This window comes from Lonchura striata, chromosome 15 (assembly GCF_050655825.1).
Source record: "Lonchura striata isolate lonStrDom1 chromosome 15, ASM5065582v1, whole genome shotgun sequence".
Classification (NCBI taxonomy): Eukaryota; Metazoa; Chordata; class Aves; order Passeriformes; family Estrildidae; genus Lonchura; species Lonchura striata.
In genome coordinates this window covers 1,304,864-1,330,874 of record NC_140717.1, presented here as the reverse complement: position 1 = coordinate 1,330,874, position 26,011 = coordinate 1,304,864, and the positions used below count along the sequence as shown (strand labels likewise).

The window sequence follows — 26,011 nt, the reverse complement described above, 5'->3', positions numbered from 1 at the left end:
GGACTCATTTTTAGCTGACGCTTGTTGTTGTTTGAGCATTCTTTTAATGCTCTGTTGAGTCCGTTCCACCACTACGGCTTGACCTGTCGGGGAATAGGCGATGCCAGTTTTATGTTCTATTCCCCATTGCTGCAGAAAGCCTGCGAATTCCTTGGACGTGTACCCAGGGGCATTGTCTGTTTTTATCAGTTTTGGGACGCCCAGCATGGAGAAGGCTTGTATCAGGTGTTTCTCCACGTCCTTGGCCTTCTCCCCTGTGTGGGCAGAGGCGAAAACTGCTCCAGAGAAGGTGTCCACGGAGACATGGACGTACTTCATCCTCCCGAAGGAGGGGATATGAGTAACGTCCATCTGCCACACCTCACAGGACTTCAGACCCCTAGGATTAGCCCCTGCGCTCACCGATGGTAGAGGGAGCGACTTACAGGACGGGCATGTGGCCACAATGGCTTTGGCCTGGTCCCGGGTTAGATGGAACTGCCGGACCAGACCAGGCGCATTCTGATGGTAGAGCTGGTGGCTTATTTTTGCTTGCTGGAATTTGTCCGGGAGCGGCGCCAGCTGTGCAGGGGCGGCAGCGAGGGAATCGGCACGCCGATTGCCCTCGGCCAGGAACCCTGGCAGGTCGGTGTGTGACCTGATGTGCATCACATAAAATGGTTGCTCTCGGTGGGAGACTAGCCTTATTAGCTTTGAGAGCAACCTATTGAGGGCATCGTTGGAGACACTTTGCAGGATTGCATCCTGTGCTCTGGACACTACACCTGCTACATAGGCCGAATCGGTGACCAAATTGAAAGGTTCAGAGAACCGCTCAAAAGCTCTAACGACTGCGGCCAACTCAGCTACTTGAGGGGATCCTTCCACCTCAACAACATCTGCCTCCCACTGCTGAGTTTGAGGATCTTTCCAAGTCACTACTGACTTGTGGGACCCTCCGGACGCGTCCGTAAAAACTGTTAGAGCCTTTAAGGGTTTTTTACTCTGAATCTGTTTTGTTGTTAAAGTGAATTGGATTTCCGAATTGAAAATTTTGTGGGCCGGTCTCAAAACAGAAATTTTTCCGGTGTAGCTGTCTAGTGCAAACTGCAATGATTCATTCTCTTGCAGCAGGTGTTCTAACATTGCCTTTGTGAATTGGCCCGATTCCAATTTCAAAGGAATGTGGATGTGATCAAAGTCACACCCCGCCAGCTCCCGAATCCGCGTTCTTGCCTTGCGGATTAGTTCTGCCACCAGCTCTTGTGGCCGTGTCATTCTTTTGGATCTGGAGTGACTCAGGAAAACCCACTCTATGATGGAGAGTGGGTCCCTTTTGTCCTGATCCTTGCCCTTTCCTAGGGTGTCTGCCCACTGGAAGATGACTCCGTGGCGGTGTGGCAGTCTGCCCAATATGATGAATCTGAAGGGCAGGCCCGGATCGTACCTGTGGGCCTGCCTGGCAGACATTGCCTCCTGGACCTTCTGCAAAGCAGCTTTGGCCTCTGGAGTGAGTACCCTGGGAGAACTAGGCTCTTCCCCCTCTTTCAATAAATTGAAAAGAGGGGCTAGGTCTTCGTTGTTAATACCTAACCAGGGTCTTACCCAGTTTAAAGACCCACACAGCTGCTGCACGTCAGCTAGAGTCCTAATTGAATTTTTTATTGCCAATTTCTGTGGAACAATGGTCCGCTTGTTTATCTCCAAACTTAGGTACTTCCAAGGTGGCATCTTTTGAATCTTATCTTCTCGCAGCTCGAACCCTACAGCAACCAACGCACTGGTTGTCAGTTCAAGCACGTGCGTAAGTAGATCGCTGTTGGGGGCACAAATAAGGATATCATCCATGTAATGCTGGATGATCACGCCCTCGGTGGCTGCACGCACAGGGGACAGCAATGAAGAGACGTACCACTGGCAGATGGTTGGGCTGACTTTCATGCCTTGGGGAAGAACTTTCCAGTGGTATCTCTCCATTGGGGCTTCTCGGTTGATGGAAGGAACCGAGAAGGCAAACCGTGGCACGTCATCAGGGTGTAGGGGAATTTGGAAAAAACAATTCTTGATATCAATCACAGCCAATTCCCAATTTTCCGGTAACATCGTAGGGGACGGCATCCCTGGCTGGAGAGGACCCATATCTTCTATTACGTTGTTGATGGCATGAAGGTCGTGGAGGAGGCGCCACTCGTCTTTGCCAGGTTTTTTCAGGACAAAGACGGGGGAATTCCAGGGGGATGTTGTTTCCTGGATATTCCCTTTGGTGAGTTGCTCCTTCACGAGCTCCTGAAGCGCTTTTAATTTCTGTTTATTGAGCGGCCACTGCTCTACCCACACTGGTGTATCTGTGAGCCAATTAAGTTTTCGGGTAGGACGCTCTTCAGTGACTGTTGCCCGAAAAACCTGAGGGGTCGGGATGTCAATTGTGACCCCCCACTGGGCCATCAGGTCTCTCCCCCACAGGGGCTCCGTGTAGTCCAAAACGAACGGGCGTAAATAAGCTGATTGTCCGTTCGGCCCCTCAAATTTTATGACGTTTTTCGATTGTTTGGCCAATTGGGTGCCTCCTACACCTTGAATTTTTTCCTGCCACGTTTTGCAGCTCCCAGCATGATGGCCAATCCCATGAGGGGATGACCGTAACGTCTGCCCCTGTGTCCAGGAGACCGCTTAGGTGTTTGTACTCTCCATCCTTCCGCATATAGCAGGAGAGCTTTGGTCTTTCCTTCCCTATGACCTGGGCCTGGCACACCTGGTAGCTCTTCTTAGCTGACTTCTTCCATAGATCCTCAGGGTGTACCGGAGGCCCAGATGCTGGAATGGCCTGGGCGATGATTTGGCCCTTGGGAAGGAAGACTGGAGGATGGGGGCAGTGCAGCCACACCACTAATTGCTCGGTGTTCCTAGATGTTAGGGATGGTGCAATAGTGACTTCGAGAGGCGTGAATTTTGTGTCCTCAAGAACGATATACTTACTGTGGAGGTTCCTCCAGGTTCCCGGGTCCTCTGTGTCGACAGTGATGGAGTGCCAGTTGCTGTCCCTTAGGTGCAGTGCCTCAGTCAGGGCCAACCTATATGGGGAGAAATCAGATGGGGTGTTAAGTACCGGCTTGGGCTGGTTCGGGCCTCGACCCAGCCAGGCAGTGGGAATGAAATCCACATCCTCCCTCATATAGACTGGTTTGTCAGCCATAGTCCGGTGTGTCAAGTCCAGTGAAATGTCCTCAGGTGGGCATTGCAGGTAGTCATCCCTCCCCTCCTCTGATGTTATAGAGCCCACCATATTTATGTCCTCGCGCAGGGAGGGACTGCGCTGATCACTCAGTTTTTTTGTTTTCCCCCCGAGTTGGGGGCACTCCTCCCCTGTCGCTGCTGCTTAAACTTAAAAAACTCGTCCCTCAGCGGGCATTGGGAAGCCCAATGTCCCTTCTGCCTACATAGATTGCAGGCCTGATGGTGCTGTTGTCCCTTCGGGGGTGCTCCTGTAGGGCGGCGATCTGGAGAAGGGGTGGCTGGCGGTGTTACGGCTTCAACGAAGGCTACACTCCTAGTAGGTTGTTCAGGAGTCCTTGGAGTGTCCCTAGCAGGGGCTGTCACCTTTCACGCGCAGACCTGCAGCATACTTTGAAGGGTAGGCTCAGGATCCAGGGGCAGGCTGAGGATGGCTTGCCGGCACGCGTCGTTGGCGTTCTGCCTCGCAACTGTGGCAAGCATCCCCTCTCGCAGCCTCTCGTCCAGGACCTGAGCCTCCATCGCGTGATGCAAGCGATCCACGAACGCGACAAAAGGTTCTAGGGGTTCCTGCTTTAGGGACAAGAAGTTAATAACCGTACCGCTGGGTCTTAACTTAAAAAACGCTTTCTCTGCCGCCCTGGTGCTGACTTGCAGCGCCTCTCTGGGGATTTTTTCCGCCTGCTTGGTCCCCATTTTCCAATCCCCCTCCCCGCACAAGTGGTCTAGCGATATTACAGCCCCATCCTCATCCCTAGAGCTATCTGCATTGGCCCAGAGATCAGGCAACACCTCCTGTATCTCCCGCTTCCACTCGGACTCCCAGATGAGGAATTCTCCGTGGGTAATTAAACAGGAGAAGAGAGTTCGAATGTCCGCGGGGACATATTCTTTGGAGGAGAGGCTTGCTTTTAATAAGCCTCGGAAGTATTCACTTTCCCTCCCGAACTCCTTCTAGGCCTTGCAGAGCTCTTTGATGGTCTGCTGGGGGATGGGGGACCACTGTGCAAGGGGCCTACCCCCCCGCCGCGGGGTATAGGTGACAGGTGCGGCCGAGAAGGCAGGTAGGGATTGGGGTGGATCGGGGTTCCCACGCTCCCCCCCCCCGGAACCGAAAGCGTGGGAACTGGAAGTAGGGTTGTGGGAACCAGGGGACGAGGCGTGGTTTGGAGCAGGGGGAGTGGTATGGTGGGGACTCCCCCCCCCGGGGGTGGAGCTGAGGGGTGGGGTGTTGAATAATTCAAGACAGGAGGAGTCGGCGGGGGGTGGAGGAGGGAGGTGGGCGGAGAAATCCGGGGAGCAGAAAGGGTTGGTCTGCCGGAAGGGGTTATGGGAGGGGGGAGGACAGATCATGGGAAGAAGAAGCACGAGTGGCAGGAAAACCCACGCGGTCACCGCCATCTTGTGTCCTGGGGAAGGGGGGAGAAGGGGAGCCATTTTGGGGGGTGTGGGGATGGTGGGTAGGGAATGAGGGATCTTTGGGGGTCTGGAATAACTGAAACCGAACAGAGTCTTTACGGGACGGGGCTGTACAGCGCGGGGAAGAAGGGGAAGGGGTAGAAGCAGAGACAGTGCCTGCACCGCTTTGCGGGGAGTCTAGGGTATTCTCAGAGGGGCCAGAATCTGCCTGCGGGCAATGCCGGGATGCCTGTCTGATAATACCCGACTTTGGGGAAGAGGGAGAGGAAAGCGGAGTAGGATTTTCAGAGCTAACAGCCGAACTGGGGATCGGTTTGTTTGCGGCTGGCTGTGGCAGACTTTCGTAGCGATTTTTAATAATATCGCAAATTTGGAGAGCCAAATGGGTGAATATGGAGAGAGAGAGATCCGACTGTCGCAGGATCTCCCCCGCTACCTGTTCCCAAAAAGGGGCTTGGTATAATTTAGCTGCCGAAATATCAGGGAAAGTCTGCGATAACCACTGAACGAACCTCTTAACTTCAGATTTTTTAACCTTAATTCCCCCCACTAAAAGGATACCCACAACTTGGGAATAAATGCTCTTCTGCGGCACGGACAGCCTTGCACCCATGCTGTTAGATGTTAAATCGTGCCACAGCGCCTACGATTGGGAAAACACGAACGAAAAACAAAAGACCACACTTCTGGCTTTGCCGCAGTCCTTAAGCTTCCCGCCCAGGAAGGGAAGCACGAAAAACAGGGACTTTTTCCCCGAACCCCAGGGAAAAAGAAACCCACCAAAAAGGAATCCTTTCCCTAAACCCTAGGGGAAAGGAACTAACTAAAAAAGGACCGGGAAAGCCCCAGGGGCCCCTATACTCACAAACCAAGGGGGTCCGAGAGGGAAGGGCGGAAAAGAAAAAAATCCAATCGTAGGATTCCTCCGCGAGAGGACCGACTCCGGCGGTGCCTTCCGGAGCTGCCGATCCTGTCCCTGACAGTGCCACCCACTAGAACGTGGGTCTGCTGCCTGCCAGGGTAGCTGACGGCCAGGGAGGACGATTCTTCGGGTCCGCACGACCCTAAGATCCTCAAACGAGGGGTCCAACGCCACAAAAACGGGGCCCCATGTTGGGCGCCAGCTGCCGCGCTCCCGCCCCGGCTCCCTTTGTCTCAGCCCCGGCTAGCTCCCTTCCTGGGGCGAGAGTGGGCGATTGAGGCACCCTCCGCCGCTCCCAGTTGGGGTTTGGAGAGTGCCTTTGTGGGTTCTGGGCAGCGCTAGCAAGCCTCGCGGTGGTGAATGAAGAGCGGATCCTGCTGGGGCTAAGTCCGAGTTTATTGCAGCCCAACGGGGCCGAATATCCTAGAATGGTGCCGGCCAACAGGAACAAGCACAAGGTGCTCGCACCGGCTTATAAACTGTAAGGGAGGGGAAAACCGGTAACCAATAGGGATGGAGGTAGGGAGTGGTTCCTGGACGGGGTAATGCACCTGTGGACCAGTGGGAGAAGGATACGGGGGGAGCCCCAGGTCTTCGCCCAATCACCCGGTGCCCTGAGTAGAAGCTTCTGGATGGATGGGAAGGGGCACCGAGTGATAGACAAGGCACCCGGGGGGGGTAGAGGGAAGGACCGCGCCTCTTCCGGGGTGATGGACAGCCACTGGAGAGGCGGGAAGGGAGGACAAGGCAGGAAAACTGGGGACAAACCAAGTTGTACATGGGGGTACAAAGGAACAAACTGATACATAATATAGGGATAATAAAACATACAAATAACGCAACTCCGCAGTCCAGCCCAGATCCTCTCAGGGATCTGCACAGAGTCCCACAAGGTTCAGCCCAGAGTCCCTTAAGGTCTGACCCAGATCCCCTCAGGGACTGCCCAGAGCCCCTCAAGGACTGCCCAGATCCCCTCAGGGACTGACCCAGATCCCCTCAGGGACTTCCCAGAGCCCCTCAGGTTCCCCCACATCCCCTCAGGATCCCCCACATCCCCTCAGGTTCCCCCACATTCCCTCAGGGTCCCCCACATCCCCTCAGGGACCCGCCCAGATCCCCTCAGGGACTGCCCTGATCCCCTCAGGGTCTCCCAGAGCCCCTCAGGATCCCCGACATCCCCTCAGGGACCCGCCCAGAGCCCCTCAGGGACTGCCCTGATCCCCTCAGGGTCCCCCACAGCCCCTCAGGGACCCGCCCAGATCCCCTCGCGTTCCAGCAGCTCCTCGGGCGAGGCCGCTCCGTGCCCCCGCTCCGGGCTCATCCCGCGGCTCTCCCGCCTCCTCCAGTACGTCCTTCCGTGGGCTCCCAGCCAGGCGGCCCCGCTGGCCACCAGCTGCAGGGCCAGGGGGAACGCCCTGAGCTCGGCCTCCTGCAGCCACTCGCCCAGCGCTGCCTCCGGGTGGCCCGGTGCCGCCGGCAGCGGCTCCCGGCGGATCGCGGCGCCGGCGCCCGGCTCCTCCTGCGGGCACAGAGCGGGGCAAGGGCTGCGGTGTGGGCATGCGGGAAGAAAAGGTTTCGTCTCCTCCTGCCAGCAGGAGAAATGGGAAGAACCCACCCCAAAATGCAAGGGGAGAAGACAAGGCTTCAAGCAACCCCAGCTGTGCCTGGTCTTTACCGGTAACAATGCCACCCCTTCCCACAGCTGTTACCTCTGCCTGTTTCTGCCCCCAAAAAGAAAAGGAAAAAAGCAAATTGCTAACTTCCTAATTTTCCTAATTTTCCCAGTTCTGAGGCTACTCACCAGGACGAAATGCACAGTGCAGCCTGTGACTTTGAATCCACTTTCCAGGGGCTCTTGCTGGGCATTTCCATCCTTGATGAGTGGAAAAAGTGATGGAGAAGCATTCAAAATTTTCCCTGGACATCAATGTGAGAAGAGAAAAAAAAAAAAAAAAAAAGGAAAAAAAGAAGATAATTTTAACAGAATTTTCTTAAAAATAAAATGAGATGTGTTCATCAGTCCAAGCCCTGAGCAGCACTGCTCTGCTCTGGGGGAATTCTGCTCTTTCAGAAGCATGGATGCAGCAACATTCCCAAAGGAGCCTGTCCAAGCTGTCAGTGAGTGAGTAACTCCTGAGCGAGGCCTCAGGAGCTGATACTGCTCACCCCTCACTCACTTGGGGCACCCACGGAGCTGTGTCAGGGTGTGCAGGGCACCACGGGAGGGAGAACTCCCTCCTGGGAATGGATAAATCCATCTTTCTCCCATTTTTCTCTGAGTGGGAATTGCAGGGGCTCAGAGTTCAGCAGGACTCCCCAGCACAGCTCCCTGGCAAAGGATGGGATTGAAGTCCTTCCCTGGGGAAGGCACAGAGCCACCCCACGGCCCCGCTTTGCCCCTCTCTCACTGCTGAGGCAGCACAAGGGGTTCCTTGGCAATCCTCAGCCAGAATCCCAATACAATCCCACTGCCAGGGGGATTGGAAGCAGAATCCCAACATAGCCTCACTGCCAGAGGGAAGCAGAATCCCACATGCAGAATTCCCAGACCAGGATTCCCACAGCCCCACTGCCAGAGGAAAGGGAAGCAGAATCCCATATTGAGAATTCCCACACCAGAATGCCCACAGCCCCACTGAAAGAGGGAAGGAAAGCAGAATCCCATATTCAGAATTCCCACAGCCTCACTGCCAGAGGGAATGGAAGCAGAATCCCATATTGAGAATTCCCACACCAGAATTCCCACAGCCCCACTGCCAGAGGGAAGCACAGGGTTTCCTTCCCGGAATGTCAGCAGTGCCAGCAGGGCTGAGGGATTTAATCAAAGGACAAGGAGCTCTGGCAGTGGAATCCTGGTGAGACCAACCAGCCCTGCTTTAGTTTCTGTTTTCCATTTAATTTCTTACCTTTCCATTTTCAGAGAAAAGGGCTGGACAGAACTCTCAAGAACCCTGACCGACAGATGAGCTCCACAGAGAATTCCTCCAGGACTCGGTCAATGGTGCTGTCAAATTCCGAGCGACTCCCGTACAATTTGTGATCAATCACCTGGAGCAGTGAGACACAACAAAAGGTGGGAATGGGCAACAAGTGAGGAACAAACCAGATTAATTCCAGGATGCTCCATGATTTGAAAGGAGGGTGCAGTGAAGTGGGGTCAGTCTTTCTGCCATGTCCCAAGTGAAAGGCTGAGAGGAACTGGCCCTAAATTGCACGAGGGGAGGTTCGGATTGAAGATTAGAAACAATTTTTCCCTTTTAAGAGTGGTCAGGCATGGAATGAGTGGCCCAGGGAGGCAGTGGAGTCAGTTGGCCAGGCCTTCTGGGTAAGGGGAGGAGGAGGTCCTTTATTCTTGCCCCACCTCCCATTTTCAGCCCCCCAGGTGAGTGCTGATTCCTGACTCTCCTGAGGACCTGCAAACAAGGGGCTCACAAAACTTTGTGCCCTTACCTGTGAAAATGTGAGTGAATTTTGATATAACTTTTTTATTTTGAAAAATATCATGTGAATCCAACCCAAGAGCTGAAGAAACTGCTTCAGAACCCTTTCCATGCAGGGACAGCCTCTAGCAGAGTTTATTTCCACCTGTGCACAGCTGTAAGAACTGCTCAAACCCACTTGATGTCAGAAGGGGGAGTTCCTGCCTTTGACATCCCGTCATGGAATGTTCTCAGACAATGCTGATGGTCCTTGCCAGGGGTTTTTATGGAACTAACCGAACAAATTCCTGTCCCAAAGAGCTGCTTTGTGGCCCACAGGCAGGAGAAAACTTGTATGGGACTGGGCACAATGTGAGACACAGGTTTTCATCCTGAAGAAGGTTCCAGGGAGAGCTCAGAGCCCTGCCAGGGCCTGAAGGGGCTCCAGGAGAGCTGCAGAGGGACTGGGGACAAGGATGGAGGGACAGGAGCCAGGGAATGGCTTCAAATTAGGATTTGATGGAATATTGGGAATTGGGAATTGTCCCCTGGCAGGGTGGGCAGGGCTGGGATGGAATTCCCAGATTCCCCTGGACCCCTGGCAGTGCCCAAGGCCAGGTTGGACACTGGGGCTGGAGCAGCCTGGCACAGTGGGAGGTGTCCCTGCCATGGCAGGGGTGGCACTGGGTGGGATTTGAGGTCCCTCCCAACCCAAAGCATTTTTGGATTCTGTGATTCCAAGGAGGGATAAACCCAGGAGACAACACATTCCTGTGCTTTGCAGAACCTGAAGTTGGGCTGATTTCAGCCTAAGCTTGAGGCTCATGGGCTGTAGTCTCAGACCCAAATCATCCATTGAAATCCCTTCCCTGGCATGCAGCACTCATTGCCAAGCTGGGAAAAGCTGCCAGAGCCCAGTGAGGACTCCCAGCTCTGTGCTGCATCCAGGGGGAAAGTTTTACTTTGAAGTGAAACCTCAACGCTCAGGAAGCATTTCCTGCGCAGCCACAGGCTCAGCAGCTGGGAACAGAAAGGAGAAGGGGATGTGTCCTTACTGTTACAGATGGATAATGAGATGATTAGCTCTCCCAATTAAGGGATGAATACTGTGTGTATATTAAGAGAGGCTTTGTTGATGTATAGTTATTATTATTTAAATGTCCTCTGTTGTCCCCAGAGTCCCCTTTTCTCCCCCTCTGCATTGTTCCCACCTGGGTTGTTTAGGACAGGTAGAAAGAAGCCATGTACATACACCCCTTCCATGGGGCAGCTGGGAATGGAAAAGCTTGTTGCTGGGGGAGGGTATGACAACACCTGACCTCCAATCAAGTTACAAGAAAGCAATCCACCGAAATACAGCAAAGAAGAGCTGACTGACAGACTTTGGGAAGGGCTCGGGGTGGCTGATGCAACCCCCAGGGGTATAAAAGACTGAGCACCCATCTTGAAGATGAGCCAGCCACCCACGAGGCGGTACCCGGGTACCCACGAGGGCAGCTCCCAGCGCTACAATTTCCCCTTATTTAGTCCTTGTGCTGTAATTTTTGTTGAGGTTTAACAAAGCCTTGAACACTTTCCGAGTGAGCGGTCGCTCCCGGCACTCACCCTGGTGGGGATCCCGGCGCGGGCGGCGCTCCGCAGCTCCTGCACGCCGGGTCTGTTGGAGATGACCAGCACCAGCTGGGCACAGCTGCCCGGCTCCCGGGCGGAGCCGATGAGCGCCGGCAGGGCCGTGCCTCCGGCGGGGAGAGAGCAGAGGGTGGGGGACACCTCAGCACCCACGCTGGGGAGTCCTCCGAGTCCTTTCCCCTCAGGGAAATCCCAGAGCCCTGCCTTGGAGAGACTTCAGTAGAGTTCACCCTAGCTGGAAAGTACTTCCTCATGGAGTCTTGTACAACACCAGGATCCATCCCAGTTCCCTTCCCCGTACGTCCCAAATTCTCCTGGTTTCTCCTTTCCCTGTTCCCTCACTGGCTGTGGTATCCCTGGTGGGTGGCCCCATCTTCCCTGTAGGGCGAGGCCCTTTGCCCTGCCCCTTGTGCCATCCCCTGCTTAAACCTTGTGCACAGCACATGGGCTCATCTTTTGTCCCTGGTTTCCCTTCAGCCTGCTGAAATAAACCTCGCTGGAACTGACCCTGCAAAAGGCCCTTTTGCCCCTCTTGGCTGAGCTGGCTGTGGTATGTTATAGATACACATTATAATTTTGGCTTTTCACAGATATTAAAGTGTATTCCATATGTGCGGTGTTAAAGCAACTTTGTTATAAAGAGATGGTTTTTATTTCTCTTGGTAATGAAGCTCAGTGCAATAGCTGCTATCAGTGTGCCTGTGTTAAAATGCCTGCTGGGATGGGATAACACCCAAAGGACACAGGATGAGCACACCTGGACAGATGTGCCAGCCATCAGCACTCACCCTCTGAAGGCAGAGTGGGCCAGGGCCCAGAACTGGGGGGGATGTAAAAAAGGACTAAAAGCACAATCAAAGAGTAAACATGCTCTAAAAAAGTGCCTCCAAGAAGATAAAATAAACAATTCTTGGAACATATAAACTTTGGGGAGAAGTTTACTGTGCATAAGGGTCTATGAATATGCAAAGGGCTGATGTAATGAAAAGGTATTTAAGGGGTGTCCCCGAAGATAATGGGGTGCTCTTGCCCGAGTAATAACCTTTGCTCTGTGATCCTTGTCTCCCATTGTCCTTTATTGAACTTTTACATTTTCACAGCAGAGTGAACGTGCTTTTTACAGGTGGCTTGACTGCCTTGCCTGAATGCCTCCCCAAGCAGCTTTTCCTGGAGATGCTTAATGGGGATTACAGGCAGCAGCACCCACCAGCCAAACCCCACTCTGCTACACCACAGCCCTGGGAGGGGCTCTCAGCTGCTGCATGGACAAAGATCTGCTCGTCCACAAACAGGACTGAGGGTGGGGGCGCTGATAAAGCTCAGTTTTTAAGCAGTGCAACACAACTCCTTGACTTGCAAAGTGAAACCCTGGACTTTGAGGGGTCTGGAGAGTCCACTGGAAGAAAGGCCAGGTGGACACACCTGAATCAGCCTCTCCTGTGTGAGGACATTCTCTGTGCCAGGACAAGTGACAACTCACCTGCTCCAGAGACCAGAACAGCCACCTTCACCTTTCTCTTCCTGGGCTGGGGCTGGATCTTGGCAGTGCTGGCGTCCAGCAGCTGCTGGGGGCTGCTCAGCTGCAGGGCCTCTGCAAGATTCTCCACTTCAATGTGAGAACCTGCTCCAAACACATGAGAAAATGGTTAGATTTTACCTTTCCTTCTAAACTTACTTGGTGTAGTTTATTAATAATGTTTTAACGACAGGAAATTGTGCCTGCAATGAATTTATGCTGGCACAGATAGAGCTCCAGAGGGATCCCAGGTCTCAGGAGCCGTGCTAGTCTCTGGTGTTACCTGCTCACAGAGTTGTTCACAAAGGCCCAGGCATGGCCTTTGCAAGGATTAGTCCCATCTTTTATACCTCCCATGTTGCAAAAGGACACTAAAAATGAGCTGAGGTGACATTTTGGCTGTCCAAATTCTTGGGTTTCCAGAGGGATTTTGGTTCATGTCCTGCTGGTTGTCAATCAGTGACACACCAGGATTCAGACTGACCATCACCACACATGACTGTACAAAGCTGTGGCCTCTCCTCAACCTTTACTCAGGTCTGTGTGAGCTGGGAGTGGCTGGACAGTAGGGGAGCTGATCATCATGAGTGTGGAAAAATATGCCCTGATTTTTGGAACAATCAGCACAGGGATTCCCTGAAGCCTCAGGGAGGGGAAGAGGTTATCCAGGTGCTGCCACTCTGAAACAAGAACTCATTTCTCATTTATTTAATACTGAAATGTAAATGTGGAGGTGTCCAGCAGTCTCCAGCTTAGTGAAACAACAGGAAAGTGGTGTGAACTACACAGACTTCGGAACAGGGAGTCTCTTCAGTCCCACAAGGGACTGCTCACCTGTGTGACAAGGGGCAACCACCTTCCCAATCAGCCAGGCCTCCTGCTGCCTCTGGATGTCCTGGAGAACGTGCTGGGCCAGCTCCTTCTGCACGACCAAGACAGCCCCGATCCCACAGGGAAAGGTCTGAGCCATCTCCTCTGCAGAGAGGTTCCCCTCCTTGTAGAGCCAGCCAAAGATTTCAGGGATCTTCCAGCTGAGAGCATCTGGGAAAGATTGAAATGGGTGTGTGGGCACCACAAATGTTTGTTATTATTTATTATTTACTGTCTGCAATGACAGTGATGTGTCAGAAGAGCTGGTAGAGAGCAATTCTTGCTGCCACACAATCCCAAATCCCTGGGGCTGGCAAAGCCCTCCCAGCCCATGGAGTCCCAGCTGGGCCCCATGCCCACCTTGTCCCCAGCCCAGAGCACTCAGTGCCACCTCCAGGGGACACCTGCAGGGATGGGCACTCCAAAGCTCCCTGGGCAGCCCCTGCCAGGGCCTGAGCACCCTTTCCATGGGGAAATTGCTGCTGCTGTTCCAGCTGAGGGGACCTTAAAACCCATCTCAATCCATCCTCTGCCATGGGCAGGGACACCTTCCACTATCCCAGGGTGCTCCAAGCCCCAGTGTCCAACCTGGCCTTGGAAATTTCTTTCTTTCCAACTTCATTCTAGAGAAATACAATCCCAACACACCCAAGACACCTTTCTTTCCCCCTCCCCACTGTATTTTTATACTCACATGAACATGGTTTTCTTTAGTATTTCAAACGTCTAAATTCTTTTCCCAGTTTTGGCTTCATCAGAAAAAGTCCTGCCTTACTCATAGATGTCAGATGTGATGGGGAGGCTACCAAAAAGTGCATTAAATGTGTATGTGTGTGTGTGTGTGGAGAAAATAATGCAAATTTATTGCCCTACCAAACCTCAGTATTTTGTCAAAATGTTTTGTTTGGAGAGGTGTCCTGAAGAACACAAGATCTTCTCCAACACATTTTGTCCTAGAGATGTGCTGCCCTTAATCATCTCTGGAATTTCCCTTCAACAAACAATGGGGCTCGTGAGTTGGAATAGGAATGGTTTTGGGAAGCACCCACCTGGGGCTGTTCCCCTCTGCAGGGATGTTTCTGAGGATTCCAGCTGCAGCTGGGAGGTCAAGGCCGTGCTGGGCCCGAGTTCTGTTTCACAGGAGCACCTCAGGTACTCACCCAGGACAGCGCTGAGGTGCTCGGGCAGGAGTCTGGAGATGCCCCCCAGGAGCCCCTCAGCCGTGGGGGCAAAGCCCTTCACGTGCCCCGAGCGAAGGACGGGCAGCAGAGCTGGGCTGAACATCTTCCCTTGAGTCAGCAGAACATCTCCTGCAAACAACAGCCTCAGCTCAGTCCTGTTTTAAAACCTCAGGAGAGGTTGAGAATCAAAATACCACAGACTGGTTTGAATTGAAAGGGAGCTCAAAGCCCACCCAGTGCCACCCCTGCCATGGCAGGGACGCCTTTCACTGTGCCAGGCTGCTCCAGCCCCAGTGTCCAACCTGGCCTTGGGCACTGCCAGGGATCCAGGGCAGCCCCAACTGCTCTGGGCACCCTGTGCCAGGGCCTGCCCACCCTGCCAGGGAACAATTCCAACCCCATATCCAGCCTAAATGTCCCCTCTCTTCCCCCTTGTCGTGTCCCTCCATCCCTTGCCCCAAGTCCCTCTCCAGCTCTCCCGGAGCCCCTTTAGGAATTGGAAGGGGCTCTGAGCAATCCCGGAGCCTCCCATTCCCCAGGCTGAAATCAATGAATTTGTTTCACAGGCCGTGGGGTGTTTTTGGGAATGCTTCCCTGAGCAGGTTCTCTCCCAGTCCTTGCAGCAGGCCTGGGGAAGGAGGCAGGGGTGCTGCAGGAGAGCAGCGGACCCCAAAGGCTGAGGAGCCCGGCCGGATGGGAGCAGCCCTGGCCCTGCACAGCCCGGGGAAGCAGCAGCGCCCACCCAGCGTGGTGTCCCCGCAGCTGCCCGGGGCAGGTGAGGAGCAGTGCAGGGAGGATGTCAGCAGGATCCTCCGCACCACGCCGAAGGCGTGGCCGTGGATGGCGGCAGAGCCCAGCCCCAGGAGTGCGTCCCCCTCCTCGGCTCTCTGCAGCCCCGGCAGCCTCTGGCCCCGCTCCACCGCGCCCACCGCGAACCCGGCCAGGTCACAGTGGCCCGGGGGACACGGAGCTGCCACTTCTGTCACCTCCGCACCTGCAAGGGGAGAGAGCGGTCAGCACCTCCTGCTTCTGCTCGTTTTGGACTCCCAGAATCCCAGAATGGTTTGGGTTGGGAGGGAGCCTAAACCCATCCAGTGCCACCCCAGCCATGGCAGGGACACCTCCCACTGTGCCAGGCTGCTCCAGCCCGTGTCCAACCTGGCCTTGGGCACTGCCAGGGATCCAGGGGAATCTGGGAATTCCATCCCAGCCCTGCTCACCCTGCCAGGGAACAATTCCCAATTGCCAATCTCCCACCCAGCCAGCCCTCCCTAAGCTCAAAGCCATTCTTGTAACACCATTTTAAATTTATGGCATCTCCTAAAGTCAGCAGCACATCCAGGGACACACAGCCCAAGAAGATTCAGATATCTTATTAAATTCTTCTTGGTTTCTTACTTCACCTCAAGACTCCAACAAAACAAAGCTTCATGAAAGAAGTGGTTTTGTCATTATTGTTTCTGGTACTCACATGGCACCTCCCTGAGTATGGGAGAGGGCTTGGAAATATTAATATTGAGGAATGTGAGGCTTCCAGTTCTGTTCTCCTTTGTTCAGGGATAAAGAAGGAAGAACAAGGATCCACGTGCACAAGCACTAAACCCCATCTTTCTGTGCTGACCCATTTTACAGAGCAGGAAGAACTGAAGCACAAATTCTCAACTGTTTTTTTCCCACCAAACAGAAACCAACAATTCCAGGGCCACATTCTGCCTCTGCCTCCTGCCAAGTCCATTTCTCTGGTGATAAATTCAACCTCAGCCCCTTCACATCTCAGAGGAGAGGAGGGTCCATACCCAGGAAAGCACAGCCTGCACTCCTGCAAGCCTCAGCTATTCCTTCTTTGATTGTCTCCATCACCTCAGCATTGAGTTTGGCACAGGCCAAATGGCTGAGGAAGAAGAGGGGCTCAGCCCCCTGGGCCAGGAGGTCGTTGACACACAGAGCCACCAGGTCCTGCCCGATGGTGTCGTGTCTTTTACAGACCTGGGCAACCTGCAAGACATGGTGGGAATGAGAAACAGGCAAAACTCAATTATTCATCAGTGAAAACAGCAGAAACCTTCTTTTCTCTGAAAGAAATCACTGCAGGACACACATGGAAGATAGAACCTGGTGCATTACCTGCTTGAAATCAAGAGAAAACAGCTAGTTTTCTTGCAGACAGAAAAAGAAAAATCTATTTTGCTGTTTCTTTCAATATTAGTTCGAATTTCAGCCATAGCTACCTAGAAATTGTCATTTTGAGATTTTTTTTTTTTTTTTTTTTTGTTTGCTTTCTGAAATATTATCACAGAATCATGGAATGATTTGGGTTGGGAGGGACCTTAAAGCTCATCCCATCCCATCCCCTGCCACAGCAGGGACACCTCCCACTGTCCCAGGCTGCTCCAGCCCCAGTGTCCAACCTGGCCTTGGGCACTGCCAGGGATCCAGGGGAATCTGGGAATTCCATCCCAGCCCTGCCCACCCTGCCAGGGAACAATTCCCAATTCCCAATCTCCCACCCAGCCCTGCCCTCTGGCAGTGGGAGCCATTCCCTGGCTCCTGTCCCTCCATCCTTGTCCCCAGTCCCTCTGCAGCTCTCCTGGAGCCCCTCCAGGCCCTGGCAGGTCTTTGGTCAAGCACAGACAGTTCCCTCAGGGAACTTCCTGTCTGTTTTTAGAAGTCCTCAGGGTGTTTGCATTTCACAAGTAATAAAACCTGGCTCAGGTGTTGTGGCTCCCATGAAGTTCTGACATTTCCAGCTCTCAGGGGTACCCTGGAGTGTCCTGCTCAGCTCACAGGGCTGCCATGGACAAAGGTGACACAGGGATCACGGAATTATAAAATCAGAGAATTATTTAGGGTGTAAAAGGCCTTTATCATCAGTGGATAAACTTTCACTGACACAGCTCCAGCTGTGCAGAAAAGCCCAAGACAGAGGGATGGGCGAGGGGAAAACCTGGATAAACACCACTGGATTCCAAATGGTGAGGGAGCAGCACCCAAACAAAGGCTGGGCTTGGATTCCTGATTGATTTCCCTGGCTGCTGGATTTAGGAGTGCTATGGAAACAGGCACCCCACGGCCTTTGTGCATGACAACACCTCCCTCCCACTGCTCCAGCAGCAATCCTGGCAGGCAGCAGCCAACCTTTCCTTGGCCAAGGAAGAACCTTGGGAACACAGCTGGGGATGTCTCTGTGCCAAGCAGTTGGAACAAAGACCCACAAGAGCCTGCAGCAATCACTTTTTCATGCTCAGAGGTGCCTGAGGGTGTGAGACTGCCAAAAACCTTTGGGATGACTCTGCTCAATCTCCTGCTGTTCGTTGTCCTGGCATTAAAGGCAGAAATCATTTGAAACAAGGGACATGGCTGTGCTTGACAGTGAAAGGAGCTTCAGATCTCCTGATGGTTGAAAACCTTCTGATTTAATAGATAAATAAATCTCCAGGTCAACTTATCCTGATTCAATACATAAATATACCCCTGGTTCAATTTGTCCCAATTCTCTACATAAATATATTCCTAACTCAGCTTATCCTGTGTGCTCTTGGCTAATTAAAATTCTTTATTTCTCAGCTTCTTTAATGTTTATTTTTTCCATCCTTCCTTTCCCCAGTGCCCTGGCAGAGGTACCTGTTCTCCCTCTCCACACACAATGTATTAGGCTGAGCCTGCCAGTTCTCATTTCAACAACTCCCTGTGCTCCTCCACACAGATCCTCCTCAAAGCCAATGGAACCTCTAATTTAGAGCAGAAATTCTGGGCTTTAGTGCCTCAGGTTTGCAGCTACATTTTGGGCTGCTATCATTTCACCACAAAATATCCACATGCCCAGTGAAGTATGCCCAGGCCTTGCACAAATCACCATTTTCCAAGTGCAGGTGCCCCTGTGGTGGGCTCAGGAGTGTTTGTAGAACTCAGCAGGGTGCAGGTGGTGGGACTGGAACACTGCAACAGCCCTGGCAGCTTGTTGGAACCCTGGCTGCTGAGAATTTCAGACTTTCTGTGCCACCAAACACTGGCCCCCAAGAGAACACTGCATTTGACCTGAAACTGTGGAGAAAGCTTCCAAAATTAAATGATAAAACTGAAATGATGGGTGCATCGTTTAAATAGAATTGTGTAATATCACATGGTAAAAAACCTACAGTTTGAAGTTTTAGCATATAGTAATAGATATAAAACAACATAAAAGTTTTTAAGCAGAAGCTACTCCTTCTTCTTTACCTTCTTCTTCACCTTCTTCATAGGTTTAAGCAGTATTGTGCAATTAGATAAAAAAATCCACATTATGAGTCACTAGTTAGTTACAAAGTTAAAAGTAAAAATAACTTAAGTGTAATTTCTTAATTAGACACTTTATCCTTAAAAAACCTTATAGAAAGAGAGATACGACTCCATTTTTTACCTTGCATTGTAAAACTCACAACTTGTAAAACTGTAACATAAATAAAAAACTAATAAACATCTCAGTCCAAGATACAACAAGATACAAACATGTAAAGAAACAACATAAAGGCATCGAAGTCAGTAAAGAAAAAGTCAAATACCAAATAGGGAGGATGAGGAAATGTCTTAATCTTAAGGCTTAAGAAAAACTCTTGTAAAACTATAGGGAAAAACTCTTTTTCCCTATAACAGATGAAAGTATAGAGAGATGAAAGTGATCAAACTGATATCAAACAAAAGCTTCCATACCAAAGTTAACAGAAAATAAAGCCGTTGTAATCTAGAGGAAGCTTAAAAAGAGAAAGAGGGGAAAATGATAAGACCCTATACCCCCAAAGAGAGAAGAAGTCCTCTATTCCTAGAGATAAAAATTATTTTAGAAATCAATAATAATAATTTAAAAATCATAAAAATCAGCAGCAGGTGACATCAGCTTTGCTGCAGAGGAGCTGCCAGTTACAAACCTGCAGTTTGGGGCCAAGGCCCTTGGTCTGGGACACCAGGATGGGATCATCATAACCAGATGCCCTCAGGTCAAAGAAAGCAGCAAAGCCTCCTCCTTCTGAGCACCCCCCTGCCAGGTACAAACACGGCATGGACTGCATTTATGGGAGATAAAAACCCCCAAAACTCTCTCCAAGAAAAGAACTGCAAATTATCCCCAAATCCCTGGGGCTGGCAAAGCCCTCCCAGCCCAGGGAGTCCCAGCTGGGCCCCATGCCCACCTTGTCCCCAGCCCAGAGCACTCAGTGCCACCTCCAGGGGACACCTGCAGGGATGGGCACTGCAAAGCTCCCTGGGCAGCCCCTGCCAGGGCCTGAGCCCCCTTTCCATGGGGAAATTGCTGCTGCTGTTCCAGCTGAGCCTGCCCTGGCCCAGCCTGAGGCCGGCTCCCTCTCCTCCTCTCCCTGTTCCTGGAGCAGAGCCCGACCCCCCGGCTGTCCCCTCCTGGCAGGAGCTGTGAGAGCCACAAGGTCCTCCCTGAGCCTCCTTTTCCCCAGGGTTTTAATTACTATTATTTTATTTATTCACTTATTTCCATTATATTCCTCTCCATTCTGCACCTCTAAGAAGCACAATCGCCTCCATGGCAAGGCAGGCATTTGGTAATTAATCATGAGAGGAGTGGCAAGAAAAAAATCAATTTTCTTTCTTTGTGCTGATGCCAGCCCAATTTCCCTAAGCTCAGTTTCAATGTCACAAGTGCATTGCCCAACCTCTAGGGATAAAAAAACCAGTATACTGAGGGAATTCCCACATTCTTCCCAGTCCTATCTGCCCTGGAGCCTCTCACAGAAGATGTTTGTGGCAGACGACTCAAAACCTCCCTGCTTCCAGCTCCCACGTGTCTGTCCTTGTACACCAGGGCCCTGTGGGGAGGCAAGGACGAGCTGGCAGCAGCAGGGACCCTTCTGCAGTGCCCAGCAGAGGTGGCCCAGATGTGAGGGGCAGGGAGGAACATCTGGGCTGCGCTCACGTACAGGGGCTGGCGGAGCAGCCGCAGGCCCCGGTGCCCGATGTCCCTCCTGAAGGTGGCCCCCTGGAAGTGGATGGTGGCCACGCCTCTGTTGGCTTCTCCCAGAGCTTCCATCAGGTCCTGCCTGACAGCAGTGATGGACAGGACTCTGCCACCACTTGTCACCACCCGGCCATCCTTCAGCGCTGTGGCCCCGTGGAACACCTGCAGCCCCAGCTCCTTGGCTTGCAGAAGCCCTGCAAAAACAAAGGGGATCCTCTGAGGCTTCTGAATTGCATTCTCTGCTGACAGTCCTGAATTAAGGTGGGAAGAGCCCTTCAGGGTCATCCAATTGCACCCCAGCCCCACCAGCATCACCCAAACCCTGTCCCCAGGGGCTACACCCAGGCTCCTCCTGAGCACTCCCACAGACAGTGACTCCAAACCTCCCTGGGAGCTCATCCCAAGGTCTCACGCCTCCTGAAGGGAAATTCCCTTTCCCAATCTCCAACCTGAGCCTCCCCTGGTGCCATTTGAGGCCATTTCCTCTTCTCCTTTCCCTTGGGACACGGCAGCAGAGCCCGACCCCCTCACTGCCCCTCCTGTCAGGGACTGTGCAGAGCAGTGAGGTCCTTCCTGAGCCTCCTCATCTCCAGCTGATACCTCCCAGCTCCCTCAGCTGCTCCTTCCAGGATGTATTTTCCAGACCTTTCCCCAGATCCTTTCCCTTCTGTGGACCAAACACTGAAAATTGAAGTCCTGTATTCAGTCAAGGAACAACAGAAATTTTCACCTTTGCTTTTTTCTGAGAACCAGCATCACCAGTGAAAGACATCCCACTGCACAGACCCCAGGAATCCCCTTCTGAGCCATGCACTAAGGCATCAAGGAATTCCAGACTGGTTTGGACTGGGAAGAACCTCACAGCCCGTCCAGTGCCACCCCTGCCATGGCTGGGACACCTTCCACTGCCCCAGGCTGCTCCAGCCCCAGTGTCCAGCCTGGCCTGGGGCACTGCCAGGGATCCAGAGGCAGCCACAGCTACTCTGGGAATTCCATCCCAGCCCTGCCCACCCTGCCAGGGAACAATTCCCAATTCCCAATCTCCCATCCAGCCCTGCCCTCTGGCAGTGGGAGCCATTCCCTGTGTCCTGTCCCTCCATCCCTGGAAATTGTCTCTCTCCAGCTTTCCTGGGGCTCCTCCAGGCCCTGCCAGGCCACCCTGAGCTCAGCCCAAAGCTTCTCCTGTGCAGGTGAACAATCCCAGCTGTGCCAGCCTTTCCTGCCAGCACAGCTGCTCCATCCCTCTGCTCATCCTGGAGCCTCCTCTGGGCCCTCTCCTACATGTCCACATCTGGGACGCCCCGAAAGTAAAGCAAGAAATCCCACAGGGACAGAAATATGGGATGCAGGAGCCACCACACATATCCCTGCCCTGTGCCAGGAAAGCTGTGCTCTCTCTGGGAGCTGTGGGTGATTTGTGCAGGGTTTTCCTGCAGGAAATCACAATCCACAGCCATTTCCTGCCTGGATTCTCCCCTCTCCCTGACATTCCACCTTCAGTGCTGATGTTACCTCTGCTCTCCCCAACTATTCCATCCTGCCCCCTCCACACAATTCCCTACAACACCTGGAGCTGGTGCTCCACAAACACTCACAGGTGGCTGCTCGGACACAGGGAAGCAAAACTGTTCAAGGTTTGGGGTTTTTTAGATTCCTATTTTGAGGGAAGAGAAGAGGAGGAACTGCTGCCATCGCCTGGGGAAATGAGAACCAAGTACAGTTTTCTCCTTGCTACAGGCTCAGGGGATTCTCCCCCCTGGCCCTGCTGCAATCCAATCCCTTTGCATCCTGTTTTAAGGAATACTACAGAACAGAACGTTTGCCAAGCCATTAAAAGGAGAGAATCACAGAATATCCTGAGCTGGAAGCACACACAGGGATCACCCAGTCCCACCCCTGACCCTGCACAGGACACCCCAACAATCCCACCCTGGAAGCATCATCCAAAAATATGTGATTCAGTGTGAAAAAGAGAATAAAAACTAATAAACCCCATGAAACTCAGAAGTGGAAGATAATAACGGAATAATAATATAAGAATTCAATAAATAATAATAATTATAATGATATCATTATAATTAATAAAATAAATACTAGAAGATTATAATAAATAAAGGAATAATAAAAGAATGGATTGAATTCCATTTATTTGATGTCAGAAACCCTGCCAGGGACAAAGCACCAGTGCACAGCCTTGTCCCTGGTTCATGGAGGGTTCCCAGAGAGAAAATGCCAAAAATTGCTGCCAAAATTCAGGAGCCCTGGCCAGGAGCTGAGACCAGGAGAGGGTGGGACTGGCAGGGCAGGAGCTGAGAGGGCAGGAAATGGTTCTGCAAGAGTTCCCTCTGCTTGTAAACATTGCAAATATCTCAGGAGATCCTGAACCAGGAGTACTGAACAGAGAAAATGGATATTGAGTACCTGCAGGAATCCTGAATTTCTAGATCCAATATCAAATGGATATTGAGTACCTGCAGGAATCCTGAATTTCCATATCCAACATCCAAATGGATATTGAGTACCTGCATGAATCCTGAATATCTATTCTAATATCGAAATGGATATTGAGTACCTGCATGAACCCTCAATATCTATATCCAGCATCCAAATGGTATTAACATCTAAATGAATATTGAATATCTGTATGAATCCTGAATATCAATATCCAATATCAAATGGATATTGAATACCTGCATGACTCCTGAATATCTATATCCAATATCCAAATGGATATTGAATACCTGCATGACTCCTGAATATCTATATCCAATATCCAAATGGATATTGAATACCTGCATGAATCTTGAATTTCTATATCCAAAATCCAAATGGTACTGACATCTAAAAGAATATTGAATACCTGCATGAATCCTGAATATCTTTATTCAATATCCAAATGGATATTGATATCTAAGTGGATATTGCATACCTGTATGAATCCTGAATATCTGTATCCAATATCCAAATGCTATTGACATCTAAATGAATATTGAATATACCTGTAGAATCCTGAATATCTATGTTGAATATATATATGGATATTGAATATATATTTCTAATAGCTGTATGAAGATTGAATATCAGTGTCAAACATCCATATGATAATTGAGTATCTGTATCTAACATATGCATAGATATTGGATACCTATGCAAATACCAAACATTTATATCAAATATCTATATTAATATTGAATACCTCTATCAAATATTCATATAAATATTGAATACATATGTATAATATATATGAATATTTAATATCGAATATCCAAATGAATATTGACTATCTATAGCTAATGTATCTATATAGAAAATCTATTCTAATACCTACATGAATACTGAATACCTATCTCTAATATCTAAGTTAATATTGAATACCTACATAAATACAGAATATCCCAATGCCCACCTTGCCCAGACTCTGGAGCCCTGTGAGTAATTAAATAATTAACAAGCCCCCAGAGTTACCTGTTACCTCCATGCCCTTGTCAGAGTCTCCTGGGTATCCTGGGCTGGCCATGACCACACACACAGCAGTTCTGTTCTCCAGCCAGGCTGGCATGCAGCTGCAGAGTCTGCCATCAATTGTTGCTTGAATCACTTCATACAAATAATTTTTAAGCAGAGGGAGAATTACCTGTAGAAAAGTTTTCAGAGTGATGTAAGTTAATTTTTATTTTGCTTGCTTGTTGAAATTCACCTTAGGGAAAATTCAGTTGATGGAATACAATCTGTATGTGCCAAGCCAGTAGAGTTGGAAACTCTGGGTTTTAATTTAATTTGCAGCATCTTTTGGCACCAGTCATAAATTTAGAAACATAAGGTGTGGGCTTCTGTAGAAGGAACATTAATTTAGGCCCCTCCCATTCTGATTCTAGCCAGAAAAAACAAAATCTGAGGAACAGATTTTTTAAACTAATAAAAAAGCTCACAGGAGCTGACAAAATGTTAAGTTACCTCAGATGTTCACATCCTGATCTTTCCCTAGAAATAAACTACAACAGTAAGAGGTAAAAGAATGTAGCATCTTTAATTTTCCAGTGTGTTCCACTCACCTGACACTGGGGGTCCCCAAACTGGCATTTAAAGTTTAAAACCTTCACCCCCTCTTTGGTCAGCATCAAACCTGTTTGCAGCACACCTGGACACAAAGCCAAGCAAATGAAATTAAACATTCCTTTCTTTCTTTCAAGAACTCTGTTAAAATAAATATTTTGGAGCATTCTGCAAATCAGAAGGCGTTAGGGGCAAGAGTTCTGCAAGCCATAAGAATTCCCAAATATCCATAAAGGTGACAAGCAGCCACCAGAGGAGCAGGGCACCACAGTTTAAACGCCACAAAGTTCTCTGACATCGTGCACCCAACTCCATCCTTACTCAACTCCCACTCCACTCTTACTCAGGCATTGTAAAAAAGGCCCCAAAAAGCAGAAGCTGAAGATGTGGGTGGGAGCCCAACTCTTTGGAGGTCTGAGATCTCTTCAGTGTCAACAGCAGCCCTTGGCATCAAATGACACCTGTGGGCACCTGCCTTTCCTAAAACAGCCTCTGGATAAAGATCTGGAGAAAATGGACATTGTTGTATGTAGGAGTGAGCAGTACTGCAGGACTGAAGTATATGTTCTGCCCTGAACTGCAAATAAATCTGTTTTATTAAAAAAAAATTTCATAAAATCGTGGTGTTTTAAGGAAACGAGGCCAAAGTACTCTCCCAAAGAGCTGTGAACCAAACGAGTGGGGCTTAACACTGCATGAAAAATGAGCTGCTGCTGGGTTGTTTTTTTAAATCAAATACCATCTGGCATTGAGAAGTAGCCTCTGACCATGGAAGTGGCCTGGATAGGGGCTTACCTTGGTTTTCAGCTGCTCACTCACCTACATAGGCTGCTCCTTCTTGTCTCAAGCTGTCCACGACGTGCTGGAGGATTGCACTCCTGATTTGCTCTAGGAGAGCTTCTGGAACCTGACAACCAGAGGAAAGCCACGAGGCAGGGCTGGGGCAGCAGCAGGGATGGGGCAGGAACAGGGATTCAGGGGCAGGAGCAGGGATCCAGGGGCAGGAGCAGGAATGGGGCAGCAGGAGGGATGGGGCAGCAGGAGGGATGGGGCAGCTGCAGGGATCCAGGGGCAGCTGCAGGGATCCAGGGGCAGCTGCAGGGATCCAGGGGCAGCTGCAGGAGCAGGGATCCAGGGGCAGCTGCAGGGATCCAGGGGCAGCTGCAGGGATCCAGGGGCAGCTGCAGGGGCTGTACCTGAGGCACGGGGCACAAGGCTCCCATCCCTGCCATGGTGGGGCCCTGCTCCCCGTCCAGCAGCCGCTTGTGGGGCTGGGCCGGGGGCATGGAGGCCACGGTGACACCGTCGGTGAAGCAGGAGCACTGCGGGGAGAGACACAGACACAGCGGTGACAACACCCTGGGCACGGGGCGAGGCTCAGTTCTGCTGGAAAATGTAGAAATTGCAGAAGCCCAGACTGCAAAGGATATTAAATCCCACCCAGTGCCACCACTGCCATGGGCAGGGACACCACCCACTGTCCCAGGCTGCTCCAGCCCCAAATCCAACCCGGCCCTGGGCACTGCCAGGGATCCAGGGCAGTCCCAGCTGCTCTGGGCACCCTGTGCCCTTTATGCTCTGAGTAAAGAATTTCTCAGAATCCATTTAGATCCAATAGGATCCATTTATTCTGCTGCAAGCCCATTGACCTGAAGGTTTCTTTCTCATTGTTCCTTTCTCATGTTTAAATTACCAAGAGAAAAGGCGGCTCTCATTACAATTCCTTTTTGATGAATCACATTTTGAGTCGCATGGACACATGCCTGTCCTCTGGCATGTGAATAGCCTAAAAGAGGCACTAAATATTAGCACAAAGTTACTGATGTAACAAAAAAT

General features: G+C 51.2%; 1 protein-coding gene across 1 annotated transcript; it reads right to left on the bottom strand.

The window, feature by feature from the left end:
* Window positions 1-1,529: 1,529 nt before the first annotated feature.
* On the bottom strand, window positions 1,530-25,704 carry LOC146765963 (trifunctional purine biosynthetic protein adenosine-3-like). Its single transcript, XM_085592797.1, has 4 exons — window positions 20,085-25,704; window positions 19,068-19,973; window positions 15,963-16,161; window positions 1,530-15,160 (listed from the first exon to the last, which is right to left on the bottom strand). Exons 2-4 carry the CDS (start codon window positions 19,206-19,208, stop codon window positions 14,727-14,729), a joined length of 774 nt encoding a protein of 257 aa, XP_085448923.1. The 5' UTR covers window positions 19,209-19,973; window positions 20,085-25,704; the 3' UTR covers window positions 1,530-14,726.
* Between the last annotated feature and the right edge of the window lie 307 nt (window positions 25,705-26,011).